The sequence below is a fragment of the Accipiter gentilis genome, chromosome 2 (genome assembly GCF_929443795.1).
Source record: "Accipiter gentilis chromosome 2, bAccGen1.1, whole genome shotgun sequence".
NCBI classification, from domain to species: Eukaryota; Metazoa; Chordata; class Aves; order Accipitriformes; family Accipitridae; genus Astur; species Astur gentilis.
Window position 1 is genome coordinate 4,197,157 of NC_064881.1, and position 19,427 is coordinate 4,216,583.

General features: G+C 41.4%; 1 protein-coding gene across 10 annotated transcripts in view; it reads right to left on the reverse strand.

The window, feature by feature from the left end:
• Nucleotides 1-19,427, reverse strand: part of ZNF521 (zinc finger protein 521) — a 232,971-nt gene that overhangs the window by 14,920 nt on the left and 198,624 nt on the right. For 9 of the 10 annotated variants that reach the window (XM_049825395.1, XM_049825471.1, XM_049825418.1 and 6 more), the window contains 2 exons: nt 15,510-15,641; nt 12,739-12,854 (listed from right to left, as the gene is read on the reverse strand). In XM_049825395.1, coding sequence (XP_049681352.1) covers nt 12,739-12,854; nt 15,510-15,641 — 248 coding nt within the window. Of the gene's footprint in view, nt 1-12,738; nt 12,855-15,509; nt 15,642-19,427 lie in introns of those variants that run through there. The other variant, XM_049825461.1, reaches the window with a different exon arrangement.

The window sequence follows — 19,427 nt, forward strand, 5'->3', positions numbered from 1 at the left end:
AAGAGGGAAGAGAAAAAGGGAGGAAGAAGAGGGAGGGGTGAAAATTAAGGTTAGCAACCAATTAATTTCAAACTTTCGGTGTAAAAGATTCTGGGAAAAATTCTACAGTGATGCAGCGTGTGACTCAAAGAAGGAGGAAAAAAAACATTTACTCTGCTCTTCTTCTGACAGTTTCTCATAAAATATCTGCAGTCCATCTATCTTTTAGTACTCCAGGCTCCTCTGGAGAGCAGAAAATAGTAGTTTAAAGCTCACTTCAGTGCCAGTCTGCGGGAGATTGCTTTCCACAGGACCCCTGCTGATGGAGGCCTAGGGGAAGAGGCCCAGGAGTTATTCAATCAGTCCAAGGCTCTGGGGCGGCCGGGGCTCCTTTGAGGGCTGATTATAAAGCTGCCCTCCTGTTGCCTGCCTCCGAACAGAACGAAATGAGCAGCCTCTTGCTGAGCAGATTCTGCAAGAAGGAATTTCACCTGTCATGGAGTTTGTCAGAATTTCAGGATTTATCTTGGTGCAAAATTAATAAAATACCAACTAGGATTTCAGCCCGACTACTCAGCTGTGTCATCTCAAAGTGATCTTTCACGTAAGAAAACCTGGACACAGAGCTACTGAAGTCATTCTTGCCCTACTTTTGCTCAGGAGCTTCGGCAGGATGCTATGACTGAATAATAAAACGATTAGAGGTGGATTTCCTGACAATTACACCCAACGTCAAGCACTGGGTGGGTGCTACTGTCCGAACGCGTGACCTTCCACCTTACTTCTGTGGCTCCTAAATCCCCCTGGAATAAGTTAGGAATCTGAAATAGAAAAAGATCATTTCTGCAGTTTATAACCTAGGAAGTCCCTTATGGCAGCACATCTGTTAAGTTCATACACTGGTATTCCAGGTCTGGATTTGATTTATAAGTTTTAAAGGAATACAAACAACAGACTACATAAGATTACATTCAGTGAAACACTGCAAATTAATATTGCTGTGACAGTGAAGTACATGGTCTTTTAACCATATTCTGAGTCTAATATTGCGGTAAGGTGCCAGGTTGATAAAGCATCATCTCAAACCTCTGTGAACTGAGTTCAGTTCTTTCAAAGCTAGACAGTCTCACCGGTCTTCTGACAGTGCCTTACAGCAATAATAATAATAAAAAATCTTCGTACACTACCTATTTAAGTAAGATTGTGCTAGCTTATAGCACTTGGTCACATGAATTTCAAGTCTCAGGTAGCATAGAAGCAATTAACTTGCAGCCTGCAAGAGAGCTTTTCAGCTAAAAGAGGAGATCAACTTGTAGAAAATAAAATAGTTGTCAAGTAAGCCAGCGGATGGGTAAATAAATATTATTCAATTTAAAATGCCATTGTTTCAAATCTTGGCATGGAGAAACAGACATTCACTGTACCAAGAAACAGCAAAATATGCCCAGATTGGGAACGAAGATACATTTGCCATCAATAGCTCTTACCCTACATTGTGGCAATTTCTATACACTGTTCAAAGCTGTTTGCTGTTTGAAGTAACAAATCTACCTTTCTGTCTATCTGCTCGTCAGCATTTTCTAACAAGAGCTTAAACCAAACGGTGACATATCCCTTTCCTACCTCCTCACCCTTTAAATGACAATTCAACATTAATACACATCATAAAGCCACCTTTACCAGGCAGTAGTAGTCTGACAGTTTTAACACCAAGAGATCTCACAGTAAAGAGAGAGAGAGAAAGCACGCAAGTGAATGCACAGATGGTGGGAGGGGACACAGGGTGCTCTCAGCAGGCTACAGTAGAGATGCATTAACTCCACAGAGGGATAAGGGCTTCCCACCAGTACAGTCATGAATTATAACTGAGCATGGGAGTGAGTTCTTAGTGCCTGTCTCACAGCAAATATACTGTTCCATTTTCCTGCACAATCACCTTTCACCTTTACAAACGCAAAATGCACCACTAATATTTAACAGTATCACAGGTTCTTCATATTACATAGCACACATCTACACACACAAAGTATGGGGGGGAAGCAGAGTATTCACTGACAGAGTATCCCCAAGCAGATTTACACACCCATGATCAGTGCCTGTGTCTAGTGATTCTGCTGCAAAATGAGCCTATAACAATACAGATACACTAAAGCTGCATGTAGAAATGTGTGTAACTCAGCAGTATTAGTTCACGAGAACTGAACCATCTCTCTTCCCTTGTTAACAGGGTGGGGGACACTCAATTTCAGCTTTGAACACAAAGGAAGCTCAACTTAAAAAAAAACCCCAAACATGAGAGCCTGCAAAAATCCATTCTTTTTCCACCCAAAATTATATTTCAGCCTCAGTTTGATCAAAGCATGGTGAACCTGACCCCAGTAACAGGTAGAAAAGCTGAACCCAAAAGCTGTTCCTCCTGGTGGGGTTTTGTAATGAACAGCTCCAGTTGTGTAGCCATCTGCATCCGAGTCTTCTTGACTAATGTTTGGAATGGAGGAATCTAATGATTATCTTCTCCCCTCCCCCCCCCCCCCCCCCAAGAAAAGAAAAAGGAAAAAAAGAAAATAAAATAAAAGAAGGAAAGTCACCACTTTTGAGCCAAGATTGCTGTCTACTGGAGTTTCCTGGATGTGTCTCTTTATGAATCACTGACCACACCTTGTTTTCACAAACTATCTGCACCTCCTCCCTAGAGGGATTCATCCCCTCCCAACTTTCCTCCTACTCAATGAACCTATCAATGGAGAAAACTTGTTATTTTAGGCAGCTGAAAATTTGACCAATTTTAAAGGATTCATTTACCATGCCTTTCACTTTCGTTTAAATCCTCAGTGTTCCTGTTCTAAATGACAGCACCGCAAGCACTGCTTTTAAGCACTATTCATCTTGCCTACCACATCTCAGCCTTTCACACAGAAGGCTGCTCTCTCTCCAACAATGGAGCCTTATTCCTTTATAGCTTGAGGGCAGAGACTGTTACTAGCTGTAGACTTGCTGCAAATATCACAATAAAGGATACAAATGTGAATTTCTCTTAAAATACAGGTTCAGCTCTGGAGGTACCTTGCTTTAGAAAACTCTGTCAAGAGCAAACAATATATCTTTCTCCAAAATGCACAGCAGCCACCCAGTTGAAACAGCTTTTCCAAATGATCTAACATGTCAATGGAATCAGGATGCTTGTGAATTTTATACTTTTCTCCTCTTTGGGTCTCTTAATCGATACTTCAGCTTCCTTCACACTTAATATACTCAATCTTGGTTTGGCAGCATGTCTTGTGGAACATCAAAAAACCAAAGAACAAACATCCCCCTCTCTCCAGACCCTGGAGCTTGAGCAGAGGCAGGGCTACCAAACTAAGCTCTGTGATAGAAGAAGGTAGGGTTCAGATTACAGATCTTAAGAGACGGCAGGTTTGCTGCTACTGAGCCCCTCTACTTACGCTTTGGTACACCAAAATCAAGGAGAGGTGAGGATGCTGGGATATACAGGGCCCATGGCAACATTCTGCCAGTGCTGTGGAGGGAAGAGGGGGCAGACCTCGAGCGGCAACCTTTCACTGGTAACGTTGTGCCATCACTCACTGGGAAACTGCAGGACCACTGGAGAGTGGAGCCAGGAATGAGGAGCTTATTCACGGGGTTGGAATGAGGAGGGCCAGCAGTGGGGGTGGGGGGAAGGGAGGCAGATTTGCAGAACTGGCCATGAAGCTCCTCAGTACACCATAGCTGGATGCTTCATAAAGTCACACTGATGGCAGTCCTGGAGATGGCCATCTGTTGTCAGCTCTGGGCCAGATGAAAGATAATATAATGGCAGCTACTGGTAGCTAACAGCAGGGCAGTTGTAGGAAGGAATGCGTTACAGAATGAAGAAGCGGTGCTTCCTGTCTAGCACAGAAAATCAGTTATCGATATCAACTACATTAGCAAGAAATTAATGGATGGACAAGTGAGAGAACTGAACTGATCTACCAGGGAAATTATTCAAATGCAAACAGAGTGCTTATTTCGTCTGCTTACTCCAGGTGTATGAGCCAACTGATCTGACTAATGGCAAGGTGTAGGCTGCGATGTTCAGGGCACAGATGATAAAAACTCATTTTCTGCAAAGGGCAGAATTCCATTTCTAATGATTATTTGTGGGTCAGGGAATACATTTACTGCTTCCCCTGTCCTCAATCTACAACAGGACTCCCTGATGTTCACAGAGGTTTCTACAAGGACTGAAGGTAGAAATTGGCCTTTATGTGATAACTGAACTTCCCCTTTTTATTACCATGGTTTATTTTTACAAGTGCCTTATCATTATTATCAGCATCACTTAGCAGAAAAATGTTTGCCTTCCCAAGCACTATTATTTTTATCTTGTTTCTTTCTTTGCCCCATAATCTCCTTTCTACTTCTCTTCTACTCCTTTGCCTTTAGTTTCCTTCTTCTGCCTTTCTGTGCATTTTCCTTTCTGCAGCAACTTCTGATTTGCTTCTTTAGGCTGAAATCTCACACACCTTGCTGTTCCATTTGCTAAAAATCAGAAATCATGATGTTAATGTTGACATGTAATGTCACTGATATGTTTCAGAGTCAACACGTAAAAAGACAAAGGAATAGTGGAGCTTATCTTCTGATTGCCATGGTTTCATGCTGCTTTCACACTGGAGACAACAAACTTCGCTTAACATATTTGCATGACAGTCTTTGCAGTCACAAGGATTATGAACTGTACTATATTACCTGATTCTGCAGAATCTATTTAATGTTGACTGTATGAGGCAATAAGGAGAACAGATTCAAAGTATGGGTTAATCTTTTTTGTTGCTACTGATCTTTTAAAAAATAGATACCTCTATTTTACAAAAACAGTCCAGGCATACAAGAGCATAAACAGGAAGGAGCAGACAAAATAGGGACATATATTCAAGCACAAACACATTTGGGTATGATTCTATCCCCCTTGAAAGAGAAGGAATATACATTTTTGCTTATTTTTGTATGGGTACTTTGTGGGTGTAGCTCAGTACTTATTTTGGACAGTATATTTAGCTTCCAATCCTTTGTCATTTCACTGTTCCTTAAGTCTGAACTTTTTTCCAACATTAAAACGGTTCATTTAAAGGCAACATTCATCACTTAACTGCTACACTGTCTTTGAGAGTTAATTCTATAATTTCATCATTAACATCATTCAAGTGTCTGAAAAACCAAACCCATAATTGTGATTCAATTGCTCCAGAAATTTAAGGAACATTCTCTCAGGGAATGTATAAGGGATTCTGTGAAACACATTGTTTGCTGTTTATTTACAGGAATGAGTGCGTGAAGTTTCACAGGCTAACTGTTGCATGTAGAGTTACAAGTATATGGAGTATGTGGAGACAAGTAAGAAGCCTTTATACTAAGCCCATTTTTGTCAAGCACTATTTAGTGGAATCAAAATGGTCCCTGAAAAACTCTGGCACTTTGGGCTTGGTGGGCTTTGCAGTGTGTTATAAATATTCATGAACTAACCAAGTACCCACAGGGAGTTTGACTAGGCCAATCAAAGGCGGGTGAACTCACAAGCTCCAAACCTGGAAATTTCTTACTTAGAAAATAATTACCACATGAAAACCTAATATGGCCATAACACCCCTCAATCCTCAGGAGGGAAGGGGCACTGGAAGGGAATTCAAAGTTTTTTTTTTGGTATTTAAACTTTGTTTGACATTGAAGCAAAAGACTTGCAGGGGAAACACTTTGAACGTGTGTCCTTAAAGAGCTGGTGCATGAGTGCCTCCACCATACTTCTCCTGATTGCCTTTTGAGAAAATCTGCAAAGAAAATAATTCTCCCTTCTAGGGTAAGAAGTCTCATGTCTCAGAAACACAAGTCTGAATTTTTTACATCTTGGAAGACATGGAAAAATACTCAGTGCACATTCTGGTACACACTAATATCTATCTATCTGAAACAGTACAGTAAGTGTTCAGGAAAAAAAAGCACCAAAACTAATAATACTTGCAGTGCATGCAGCTCTATCTAGTTCCCTCAAAACATAAGCATTAATTACAATCCTAGTATCTCTGGCACACGTATTATTATCATCATCCTTACTCACATGAGATGGAGAGCATGCATGGTTAAGTGGAGCAAGTTAGTACTTGACCTTGCAACTGAATGCAGCTCTCCTGAATCCTAGGCATTTGCTCTGACAAAAGCAACCTGGCTGCCTGCTAAGGACTAAGGCCAACATTACTGAATGCGGCGCCTGTATTTAGGCATCAAAAGTGTTTTGCTGAAACCTTAAACGAGGCTATGGCTGCTCAGCACCTATGTTTTTATCAAGGTTCCTAACTTCAGGCATTTATGACCCGATTTCCTGATGTACTCAGCACCAGCATCTTGCACTGGCCTTAACTGCAGCTGGAGGTGCTCAGCACCCTCTACAGAAATAGGCCACCGAGTTTGAAAATGTTGGCCTAAAGCTTTGATTGTTAATTGGATTTCAGGTAGGCTTCTTTTTAAGAAGAGCTGACAAAGTTATTCCCTGCTGGCTCCTGGCCTTTGGGGCCTAGAAAGCCAGCTTCTATGTTCCACCCCTCACCCTAAGAGTTTGGGGACCTAGAAATGCCAGAACTAATCTCCAATTTCACTTAAAAAAAATGTTTTGAGGCCTTTCTTTGTGAAGAAAACATCCTTGAAAATCTAACTTCACCTGCAGGTTTGAAAGTTTTGTCCCTGTTTTTGTGTAAAGAGTATAAATTATTCATGGTCTCCCCTGCTGTCATGGAAGGCTCGCCGTTGGGACCTGCATGATACACTGACTCAACTGCTGTTGGGGCCTTGGTAAAACAATCCTATGTGGAGGTAGCGGTGCCACTGCTGCTACGGCTGATGTTATTCCCACACCAATCTCTTTCCCAGCTGGCCCCAGAAGGCCTCTGCCACAAGGAGACAACCCCAGTCCAGGTTAATTAGCAGTTTTCTCCAGCTGACCCCCAAATGAGAGAATATAGTGTTTGAATCCCAGCTCTGCTACTGTCTCTGCTAAGGGTCTCAGTCAAGTCTTTTAGTTCTTGAAATAGCCTAGAGCTTGGTTAATTCTGCTCTGGCTCAGGCCAAGGGTATTTTAAAGGCCATTTTAAAATGTTGAGATCTTTGGGAGCATTTTACAATGCAGAGATCTTTGGAAAATTTAACCCTTAAAGAAATGAGGAAGAAATTGGAAGATAAGTTTCAACAGTGCTAACCTTGGAACATGCAAATGTTAAAACTGGACATCCAGAGAGGGACACATACATAAAGCTAAGTAAAACTTCTGGAGACTCTTCTATGCTGGCTCTGCCCGGCTCTGCTTCAGCTGCTTGTACCGGGAGCTGGGAATGTTCTCCTGCTGTTTTAAGTGACATGAATAACATCTGCTCTGAGTGCTTCATTCTTTCTTTCATCCTTTCCCTGGGGAAGGAACTGTGTATTTTGTTTTGGAAGAGCTCTGTTGTTGTAGGTTGGGGTTATGGGGAAGGTTTAGAAATCTACATGCAGGTACAAGTTTATATGAGAGAAGGGACCCTTTGGCACCTCTAGGTGCACCCTACTCTTAAAAGCATAAGTTGAGGACATTCATGGTAATACTTAACTGCTGTGGAAGTCTGTTCCACACTCCCAGGCCAGTCTGTGAGAAAGTTCTGGCTCCTGTGCAAACAAGTTTCAGCTCTTTAATAAAAACAGTCACAAAGCAGGACTGTCAACTACTGCGTTGTTACCAAATGGGAAGAACTTCTCAGGTGATCTCTGAGATATACTGGACCCAGTCCACCGAGAATATTAAGGATTGAGTCTTAGAGCAAAACCGAACAAACATGTAGTAAGGCAGTGTAGACAGCAAGAGAGCAGATTGAATATGCTCCTGGTCTCCTTTGCTACTGAGGAACAGTGCTGCAGTTCTCTGTATTAGCTGGAATGTCCTACAGGCTGATGGCTTTATGCCCAGGTATTCTGCGCTGATGGAGTCCAGACGGGAAGCAGCAAGGGCGTGAATCACTGAGGCCAGGTCCCTTTTGAACAGGATGGGAAGCAATCGCTGATCCAATTATTTCTTGCCCTAGTTATCATGTATGTAAAGTGGGGACACTTTACTATGCCAGGGGCAGCTAATTATTAGTCACAAAATGTTAAGTAAATGCTCTAACTCACCAAAAGAGAGATATAATTTTTGTACTGGGCAAAATGGTCCTGAGAGGTCATGTAATCTTGGCAAGTATCATATTCAGAAGTAACTATCATCACTGATAAAACATTGATAAAATCTGTACCACTATTCAGCAATTCTACCAGACATCCGTACCTCTCTGACCCAGCAACATCTAAGAAAAATCTAAAATTAATACATTCACTCTGGGCAACATCCTGCAAGAGTGTCTCATTCCTCCCCACAAACACCATGATATGTTAACTATGGAAGTAACACTAGGGCTGGAAATACAACAGGAATGGCTACTCCTCATCAGGGACAAGAGAAGCACAAACACCCGTCCAAACACCCGAGCCTAAGTCCAAAACCTAAGGCAAAAGAAACAGGGACTGGAAATAGCATGAGGTCAAGAAAGGGAAGTTTTAATAGGCACAAATGACTTATGATTACCATAATTTAATGAAAATCCAATATTAAGTTAAACTAACAATAAGTTTCTTTACTTCCTTATTAATTAAAAGTTCAGTAATATGGATGATGGATGGAGATGACTGTTTTAGTTACATCCATCCTGTACAGAGAACTGTATAGTCATATTCCAGGTGTTCAGTTAGAAATGTTTCAACTTTTGGAGACATCTAGGCACCCTATAAATACACTTACCTTGCAGCTTCCTAGATGGGATGTATTTCTGATTTTAAAGATTGTTACAAGCGTATTTCTGAAAAGCCCTTATTGTATTAAGCATGTCTTATTAAAAGCTTTCCATTCTAAAAAATAAACATTTTTAGGGACATACTTTTTCAACACCGTTTCAGAAGCGTAAATAAACCACATGGCCTTTGAACACACAAGTATGAAAATTCACAATTCGGAACACTCTTAAAACATACGCTTCTAACTGTTACAAAAGCTTTCCACTTGATTCCTTTCTATGGAGGTAGTATCTCCAAACGTTTAAAGCTGGTTCAATAGCTATGGACCACAAAGCCATTTAAAGGAAGTGTCAAAGGTGGGAGAAGGGTGAGCTATGGAGATGATCTTAAAACAAAACAAATTCCTGTAAAATCTCATTATTTCAACTTAAAGGTTGAATAATACATTGCAGGTTTGATTTTCAGGACTGGTCATTTACTTTCTGTTCTCACCAGAACGTGGTCCTATGGGATTGTCTTGCATTCCTAACAGGGGTCTGGAGTGAAATCATGGAAACCTCTGAAGAGGTTTCCTACTTGTTTTTTGCATTGAGAAGATCGGTAATGAAGGGACAGTAACTTCCCCAAGGTGAGATGAATGTAGTATGTGGGGATTCTTATGTTCCTATAGCCTACTATTCCCAGAATAGGAGTTAGAAAATGCTAAGCAAACAATTGCACTGGGCCAAACACCCAGCTAAGCGTCATTATAATGCATTTATTTTTCTGTATCCCTGAATTCATTCCCTTTAATTATCAGCTGTACTATGCATGTGGATAGGGCTTCTATCCTATTGTGTTCTGATCTGCTCTACCTTATTCATGTTCTTACTCTGCCCTACAGCCATGGGAGTGCTGTCCATGGCTTCTAATCTGAGACGATTAGCATCTCTCATGCATGGGAGATGCACTTTAGATGCACGTTTAAATTAAAAGCAAGGAACCGTTCCTGGTAGAGGGACTAAATACACTGTTACGCTGCAAGCCCCAACACAAGCCACGGTAATGTGAAAGGATAGAGAAATATAACCTAGAGGGTAGTTGCCAAAGATTCCACTACTTCAACTGATAGATAGCCTGAACAAAGCTATGCCTCCTAGGATAGGTTTTAAATGAGAGTGGGCTCAAGATCAATGTATTTTCAGCAAAAGCAGACTCCAAAGGTCAGTACCTACTACTCTGCCTAAGTGCTTTGCTGCCCTTTCACCAGCCTGGGTAGATAACTGGAGGTTAAGAGCAGAAAGCCTGTGCTCCCAACAAATAAATGCAAATGGCATGATGGTACTGCATTTTTTTAAACATAATGCATTCTTAACTGAGGTGGGGCTACCCAAGTTAATTAAAATAATAAACATAATGAATTAAGTGAATAAGAAAATGAATACCTTTTCCTTTTTGCAAGTGTAGATAAGCCAGAGAGAGGCTGTCTCTAAGGGTATGGAGATGTGGTCTATTAAGAGCCTTCTGCAGCATGGAACAACCAACACACTGATTGTCACCTAGCCAATGTAGAGCATAATTTGCCTCCCTGCAGCGACATCCTTTTGTGCCCTTCACTAGAAAACCAGGTGCTTCAGTTATGTTGAAGTTTTAATGAACTAGGCTTAGATGGAGAGAGCAAAATCTTGCCCTCAGTCTTGGGCAGGGATGAATTTTGAGTGGAAAAACATGTGCTTTTATTACAATAAAAAAGCTGAAGGCAGCTGCTTGGGACTCTATGTATTTTGAAATGAAAATGTATTTTAGGGGGGACTGACTAGTAAGGAGGTGATTGTACATGTCACAACTACACCTGGATCTCTGTATCTTTTGCATCTTCAGAATTCAGTTACCTATTCTGCCTTTTTAAAATCTACTCTGAATTCTGTTGTTAAAACTAATTTCTATCCTCTTGTTCCCGTTTCTTTCTCTTCATAATTGTCTTTTGCATAACTGCACCATCTCTCCTCCTTTTTTTTTTTTTTTCTTTTTTCCTTTTGGTCTTTCTTTCCTAACAATCTCTCCTTTCTCCTTCCAGAAACTGCTGATGTCCCTACTTTTCCCTGCTTCCTCATTTTGATCAATCAGTGATGAACAACAGAATTTGTGAAAATCAGTAAGCCAAAAATATTTAATTTTTTTTTTCCTGAAAAAGCAGTTTCAGGTTCACCTTATTGGAAACACTTTGCAAAAAAACCCAACAAGTATTTTGACCAAAAAAATCAAAGAAAATGATTCCATGAAAACCATGCTGTGAAAGAAACACATACAACAAAATTAGTTTCTGACCTTTCCTCATTCCACTCAGTTTCTCCTTTATTTTTCCCACAAGTCCAATAACTTTCTACACAACCCAGACCATTTTCTGACTTCAGAACTCAATCTTGCCTCTTTCTGTCCATCACTATGTATGAGTGCCTTTTTCCCTAAATGTCTGATTTTTTATTTTCTTTTCCTTGTCCTCCTCTTCCATTTTGGTTCAGAGCTTCCATGCAATACCTGGTATGGACAGTAAACAAAACAGATTTAGAGCTATTAAAAATAGGAGAGAGTGACACAGCACAGGCACCTTTGAGTGTTACAGGTATGGCACTGCAGATACTACAGTAGCTCTCATGACCACCTCTGTCCACCGAGAAAGAGGTAGGGAAGGCTATCAGAAAGGCTTTATTCATGCAGAAAGACATGAGGAAATAGAAAATGCAGTGCAATTGATATAAATACTAATCTCTCACACAATGAATTCATGCATGGTTTAAATGCTGTGATTTCTTTTTTCTCCAAAGAAATATTTCATATCATCAAGCCAAACATTAATATCAGGTTTTCAGTGTCTAAAACTTTCAGTAAGTGAAATACTAAATGGGCATACATGTCCACATGCCTCACTAGCCTTTTGCCTCTGCTGATGAGATGAAATCCAGCTCTGGTCCAAAGCAAAATTAATTGTGGACACCTCAGTCAAAGGACTTAGAGATAGGGGCCCATGCTCTAAAAAACTACTGAAAAATCGTAAGTGCTGAAAAATGTCTTCATTTCAAATAAAAATCACATGGTGGACAGTGTAGGAAAGGCCTTACTGTACAAATACTTCTCCTTGTTCCATCCCTATAGACCATCAGAGACCCTGAATTTTTTTTCTCTGTTAACCTATCTTAATACTTCAATATAAACTAAAATAATTTAGAAACAATCTCCTGCTGCTGTCTCAAAGTGTAACACCACATCAGGAATACCACATCACTACTTCTCATTGCAAGACAAGCAGTGCCGACTGTTAATTAGTAAATAATCCCTTTATCCAAAATTGTTTTCAGATCTTGTTCAACATTTATTTCTTTCTCTCTGTCCTTTTGTTTACCATTAGTAAACAGTATCATTAGAAATCTGACAACAGGGCACAAGAAGACAGTGTACCATTCATTTGACCCTATTATTTATTTTTCCCCACCAAGTTAGTATTTACGGGAAATGGCCAGCAGGTAAACCAAGAAAAATTCTGTCTACTTCCCCCCTCCCTCCCTCCCTAAACTCATACTTCAGTGCTTAGCTTTTCACATTTAGAGACAAAAGAATACACTTATTTTCCATTTCACTGCTGGAGGAAGTGTTTTATGGATATCAAACAGAAAAATAGGATGCTCATTTCTCTCTCCTCAAGAATATCTTGAGCTGCAACAACCTACAGAGCAAGAATCCAAAGGTGGCTCCCGAAATTCAGGTCTGTACCAGGTGGCTTTCTGCCAGCACCTTTTTAAAGCAGCATGGATTGAATCACCTGCAATTTCTCTTGTCCTTCCCTCATTCCCATCCTGATGATGAACAAGTATCAGAGGAGGTCATGACAAGTAAAGCTTTGAACTCAGCTATCAAATACGTAATGCTGTTATAACCCCCAGGTAACAAGTGTGGTACCTGCAGCTCTGTTTGGAAGAAGAACTTCTGTGGACACTGTGTGCAGTCATAGATCTTGTCCTCTTGTCCATGGGCTGAGAAAATATGCTGCTGCAGCTTGTTTGCTTGGACAAACACTGGAATATTAGACAAACAACAAGCTTTTCATTATTTCATAGTGCAAGTGAAGAGTTTTTTAGAAGCAATTTTCCATTAACGCTCAGCAATTCCAAGAGGTAAAAATTAGGCTGGTGCACTCTGATTTCACATGACACCGTTGCTATAAGGGGTACCAATGAACACTATTTATCAACAAAGTGTGATCCTTCTTCTAAAATGAATGAATTGAAACAGATGCCTGGTATTAAAAAAAAAAAAAAAAGACCCTAACAGGACAACCAATGAAGATTTCAAATTTAAAGAATTTAAAAATGCCATTTTCTCTTCAGAATTATTTCTTCATGCTTACTGCACTCTGATTGAACACACACAAAACTTATTTCCTAGCAACCAACAGGTTTAGAAGGCATAGATGCCAAAGTCCTGTTTACTCTGTGTGCCTAAAGTTAAAGCTAACAAACAGCTCTGTATTTAAATGTGTTAATGCTAAAAATTATATCCCACAGCTACACTGGGGCAATCTCTATAAATGTGAAACAGAACTGCAGGTAAATTCTCTTTGGATACTTTAAGATCAACTCTGCCTACACACTGAATGCAAGGGTTTCAATAATATAAACATGTTCAATTTTAATGACTACAAAACAAGGCCCTAAGACTGTGTAACAGTTTACCTAGGAGACATACTATTAATAATTAAATTGTATATGCCAGAGGCAGTGTTTGGGTTGGCAGCACTGACTTCTGATGGATGCCTGGTGCACTGTGACCTAAAAAAGTTTGCATCTACAATATTAATCTGTATAGGCAGGGAAAGGATTTATTAAAGATGCTGGCATTTGACTTTGACTCCACTCCTAATCATTAAAATTATTCTAATTGCAAGGCAACAAAAAACATCAGAATATTGTTCTTCTGAGTCATACATTTTAATCACATTTCTCATTACCTTGAAAAAAAAAAAGATCAGTTTCCATTTGCCATATAAAACTTATATTGGTGATTTTTACTTCTTGTTAATATTCTAGCAAGACATGCTGAAATAATTTAATGGCATATTGCTAATAAAACACCATTGTTTATGATTAATGCTCGGTGTCTATTTACCCCATCAGCAAAAAAGAAAAAGTGTTTCACACAGATTGGAATCGACTTATCTCCATACTCTTTAACACATTTTACAAGGCTACTGGCTCAAACATTAAAGGATTAGTTTTATCAGGGATCTTGCTCACAAGGAGAACTGTCAGTGGGTACTCCTTACATACACAAGTTTTTATATTGCATTTACAACTCCCCCAAACTTGGAAATAGAAGACCCATGGCATTACACTAAGAAAAGACCATGTCATAATGTGTACACAAAGGCAAGGGAAAAAAATTAGTAGAATCAGTAATAAAACTGAAAAAACAAAAAAATGCCTAACTGAAAGAATTATTGAACACAGACACCTAACAGGCAAACTGTTTACGGAAGTACTATCCATGCTCAGACATTACTATAACAAGCTGTGCAGTGAAGATGAACTACGTATTTTTTTAATTTTATAACCCACAGAAATGTGTAAAACCTGAACACAGTGAGGTAATAATCATCACCAGCCACTGTATCTGAGAGATGAAAAATTCAACTTTAATTTTCCTCTGTAGCGTGCACTCAGGTTTTATTGGGAGGGGAGCTGCCAAACAAAGAGAAGTAAAATGAAAGTATCAAAGGGTCTATTTGCCTATCAATGAAAATCCTTCACTCCCATTAATGGAGAACAGAAACCTTGAATGGCTTCCAGAATTAGCATGCCATTGATACGAGAATACCCAAAGTGTGTTTTGTCATGTTTGTGATTATCTTTGATTTTCAACTTGTAAAGCAAAATTGGGCATGTAAGCTACATATTAACGCTTATGTTTTAGGTTATCATTTTATGAAATGTTCTATTAAGAAGTCCTTAAAAAAATCACAACAACTCTGTAGGCATCCTTTTAATGTGTTTTCATTTCCAACAACAGCATTTTTCTGTTTCTCATTATGGCCCAAACACTGCAATGCTTAGCCCTACTGGGTCAAGTTATTTTCTCACTTGGGTTTTACTACTGAGTAACACCACTGACTTGGGGAGGATTATTCCACACTTGGACTTGTGTCAGGGGAGAGCAGAACTCGACTTGTGGCAAGACAGCACGGTTTGCTTTGTAAAGCATATTACAAGGGTGTTTCTTCTCACCACAAGCCAACTAATACATGCAAACGGGCTTTCTTACCCAATCAGAGGAGAATGTTGCTGCACAGGCTATACCTAGCAGCCCTTGCCTGTGGGGCCAAGTTCTGCTCCGAGTTATATCGTTTGAGATGACAAATCTGTAGCTTTAAAGCACAAATTTATGGGCAGTTTTAACCTCGGCAAGTTTGGAACATGAAGGTAATGAACATGATACTGTGGAAGGTAACGGACTATCACTTCTGCAATTACCAAACCCTCAAACTTCCGATAGAAAAGCCTGACCTTCCAGAGAGCTCGGCTTTCTAAACAATTTCTAATCAATATTACTAATGAGCACAAATGTAGTGTTCCTTCCTAAAACCGACCTAAAGCTGGCACATGACACAGCTGTCAGTGGAGTTCTGCAAGTGCAAGCTAAGGGCATGATTGGGACAAGCAGTGATGGCCTCCTACCTGTAAAGCACACTGGACATTTGAAGGTGCCCCCCATGCCTTCAAAGCTGTGCTCTATCAGGTGGCACTGAAGTTTGGCAGGAGAGTCGAACGTCTGATTGCAGAGTTTGCATTCATGGTTCAGTCCTTCATCTGCAGGAGAAATCAAAAGAAAAAGTGAAATTCACCAGACCCCTTACCAAAGAGCAAGTCCAACATGATCTACGAACTGAAGAGACTTTTTGTTTTCCTAAGCTCAGGAAACCAGATGCCCCTCAGCACCTACAGCTGCTGAAGTGTTCTCTTACCTGAAAGGTTTCAGAATGTACAAAGCTTAACTGGGCATTAAAAGCACAGATTTTCCACCTACAGTTAGCACCAAACAGGAATGCAGAGCATTAGACTTCAGTAGGAAATGATGAGTAGGACTCGAAACATCACCTCTTAGCAGAGCCACCCGATCACAACGGAGTACATTTGCAAAACAGCGCGTGAGGAATTTAACGCTGATCACGCATCATCCCATCTACCACGGGTAAGAACTGCGAACGCACGCATTTTTGGCGCTCTGGCTGACATGGAGTTTCTCGTAACCAGCGTGAGAGGGAAGGGTAGTTTATACCCTCACTGAATCACTCCTGCTCCACGTTTCCACTGCCAGGGGCATCCCTGAAACCTTTTGCGAGCCGCAGGATTTCCCAGCTCTCTTTCTGACAGTCCCAGATTTTCTTCCCTTTATTCGCATTTCTCCTCTCAACAGCTCAGAAAAGTCCCCGTGCGCCTCCTGACGCAGCTTTCCCGTCAATGTCCTGCAGCTTTAAAACCCTTCCCGCTCCCTGCCGCTTGTTCCTCTGCTTCCTCCCATTGTCCTCCGAAGGCCGGCTGGTGCCTGGCACCAGGTTCCCTTCCTGAGGGTGCTGCAGGATTCATCCACTCCGCCATGAGGGCAGTCAACGGCTGTCCTACTTAGAAACAGTTGCTAGGTAAGAAGTGGCTTCCAGCCCTGCTGCAGAGGCCTCAATTCCCACAACGCCGCTTAGAAAAGGTCCTTCTGTATGTCACCGGTGTGCTACACGAGTAGCATTGATCTCGCAGGTAAATACTGTATCTGATTATTAAAAATCAAGCGGGAATAAAACGCTTGGCGACTGGCACGGCTCCCTACCTTCTCTCAGGTGAAAAGGAGTTATTTAGGAGAGCGCACTGCCCACCCCGAACACCTAAATGCCATGCTGCCCACCTCCTGCCGAACCGAGCGCTCGCTGCCTGCAGCGATTAGTGACCGTAATGACGGATGTTCGCGGTTGGCAGTTGCCGTAGGTGGTGAGAGCAGAGACAATGTTTTGTACTCCACGCAACAATCCTCCCCACCAATGTAAAGAAAACACGACACGGTGCTTGTGCAGCTGAGTGGGGCCACATGCCCTCTCAAAATGACCCTTAGGAACTTATCAGATTTCAAAAAATTTCAATGGTAGCCATCAGCTTTCCCTTCTCGTTAGTCTGAAAGCTAAATTTAGCCTTCACGTAGAAGTCATGGCATCTTTAGCAAAGGGTGGGAATCTGTGGGCTTTAGACAGTGCGAGCTGAGCCAGGTGGTGGTGGCCGTTCTGCAGGTGGGACTACTGAAAGCTACCGTTGTGTGGTTTTCTACAAGGTGTCAGAGCTCTCTATAATGGGAAGGTAAGGGGCAGATGAAAACCAACGAGCCAAAAGATTTACACAAAATTGGGGTGGGGTGGTGGGGTCTCTCCTTTGGAGCAAACAGGTAAAAATACACCAACTACAGAAATTTCTTTCCCTGACAAGTCTGTAACTGGGGAGCTCTCTCTTCACGGAACACCTAGCTCTCATAATGTTCATATATACGGCGGCGCCTCCATTGCCTTTCATGGTAAGATTGTGTTTTTCAAATAGCGACTGTGAGATGAATGTAGGACACCATTTTGGCTCTTTAAAATGGACATATTGGCATGTGGCCATTTTTTTTCACTCTCCTGTCTTTCTGTCAAGTCTCAGCGCAACAGAGTGGTGCCACAGGTATAGGCAAACAGGCCGAGCATCGCCTGCGCGCTCACACAGCAAATCGCAGACGTCCCTTCGTCCTCTACCCAATCCTTCATTAAAGCAGTGTTCTCAGTTCCTGGCTACCTCCACATGCTGAAGAGCTATCAGAGGGGTGTGAAATGGCAGGCCTGCTCTGGGAGTCAGCTGAAAAAGGTCAGTGGTCCTGGCGATCCCGTGCCCACAGACTATTGCCACTGAGGTGCCTGTCTCCGTTACCCACATCAGACAGAAGAACTTTGCTGCTTTTGACTCCCACCTTGCCTGACCGGGCACCAATTTATAGCTGGATACGCTGAGGACAGCCATCAGCACAAACTCAAAGGCTCAGGTCAACCTCAGCTGTTTTGCCACTACAGCTTCTCTGGAGAGACCAGACTATTGAGGCAGCAGAGCACAGGCTGCCGAGGTACATGTCCCATCCAGCCAGAAACACTGGTAGTCAGGTACTGTTGGCTGAACATACTCTGTGCAAAAGACTCCCAAGGGCAGATTAGAGGTAGGTGACATCTTTCATAAGTCTTCATAGATAACTTAGCAACCATTTATCAAATATACGCTAATGATTTCCTTAGCAGGGGAAATTTTAGTGGAGTCTTAAGAGTTGCCTGAGATGTGAGGTTTTCCACCATCACTGACAAACCCTTCCAGTGTGTTCTGCTTTTGCTACTGCTGAGAGAAGACAAGTATGGCCTGCACAAGCACCATCAAGGGGAGCATGAGGGAAAAGAACCTGGCACACACCAGTCTGCACATCCAAGAGAGATGGCTGCATCCTGTGAGGCAGGCTGTACGCTGCACTCTCCTAACAGGCAGCAACCCACAGCTGTGGGCAAGGCTGCAAAACAGCATACTGAAAAGAGGAGGAAGGTTCAACAAACCATATATAAATGCCTCTTCTTCCCTGAACCTGCAAATCAATTACAAGGACTGTACAGACTGCCGCACGTGATCAGATCATTTCTCCTACATCCAGATCCTCGCTGTGGTCATTACCAAACAGATAGTTCTGAAGACAGTGCAAGTCCCCACAAAGGGTAATTATGAGCTAGAAAGCCTGTAGGGTGAAGTTTCTTCATCAAACTGTTTGTGCTGATACACACAGTCAAAGCAATTAGGACAAACGGAGCTCCATCCCAGGATCTTCCACACGTCAAGGTGAAGATAATCGATGCCAATTCTCAAATCACAGAGTTACTGTTGGCAAAGTGTAAATGAACCACGCTAATCATTCTTGAGCATGGGAACACTGAACAGGGAGTTCTTCAAACATTCCAAGGGAGAAAGACTTCCTAAAAAGAAATATTTTTATATGGAGCTACAGAAGACAGAGAAGGCTTTACATTACCTTAGCTAATGAAGAAAAAGTAGGAAGAAAGGCATGCACTCCCAATGCTGAAGCAAACCTAATTTTAGTTACATAGTATTTGTACTTGTTCAAGAAGAACTGAACCCCATTAAATGTGATCCTATTGTATTTCCCCTATCACCCAGATCTGAGGCGATCTCCTGGTCACAAACATCAAACCCACTTTGATTACTGCATGTTGCAAATCCGATTTTCCTAAAGGCTTATAAACAGGGTTTGAAAAATCCCCTCACCCACTCGCCTGGGGCAGATAGGAAACTTCCCCAGGCAAGAGACATCAATTTGTGCAGAATCTAAGCTTTCTCTTAAAAATAAAATGTTTTTAGTCTCCTAGTTCTAAAGACCGCATTTAAAATATGACTACATTTGTATAACTAATAGAATAATTTTTTTCCTATGTCCCACTGTTCAGGGAGTTATAAAGCCCTCCACTCACACTGTTTTTCACCCATTTTTTGCACATCACCTGCTCTGTGCTACATCCTCAGAACAAGGGGCAAGGTTCC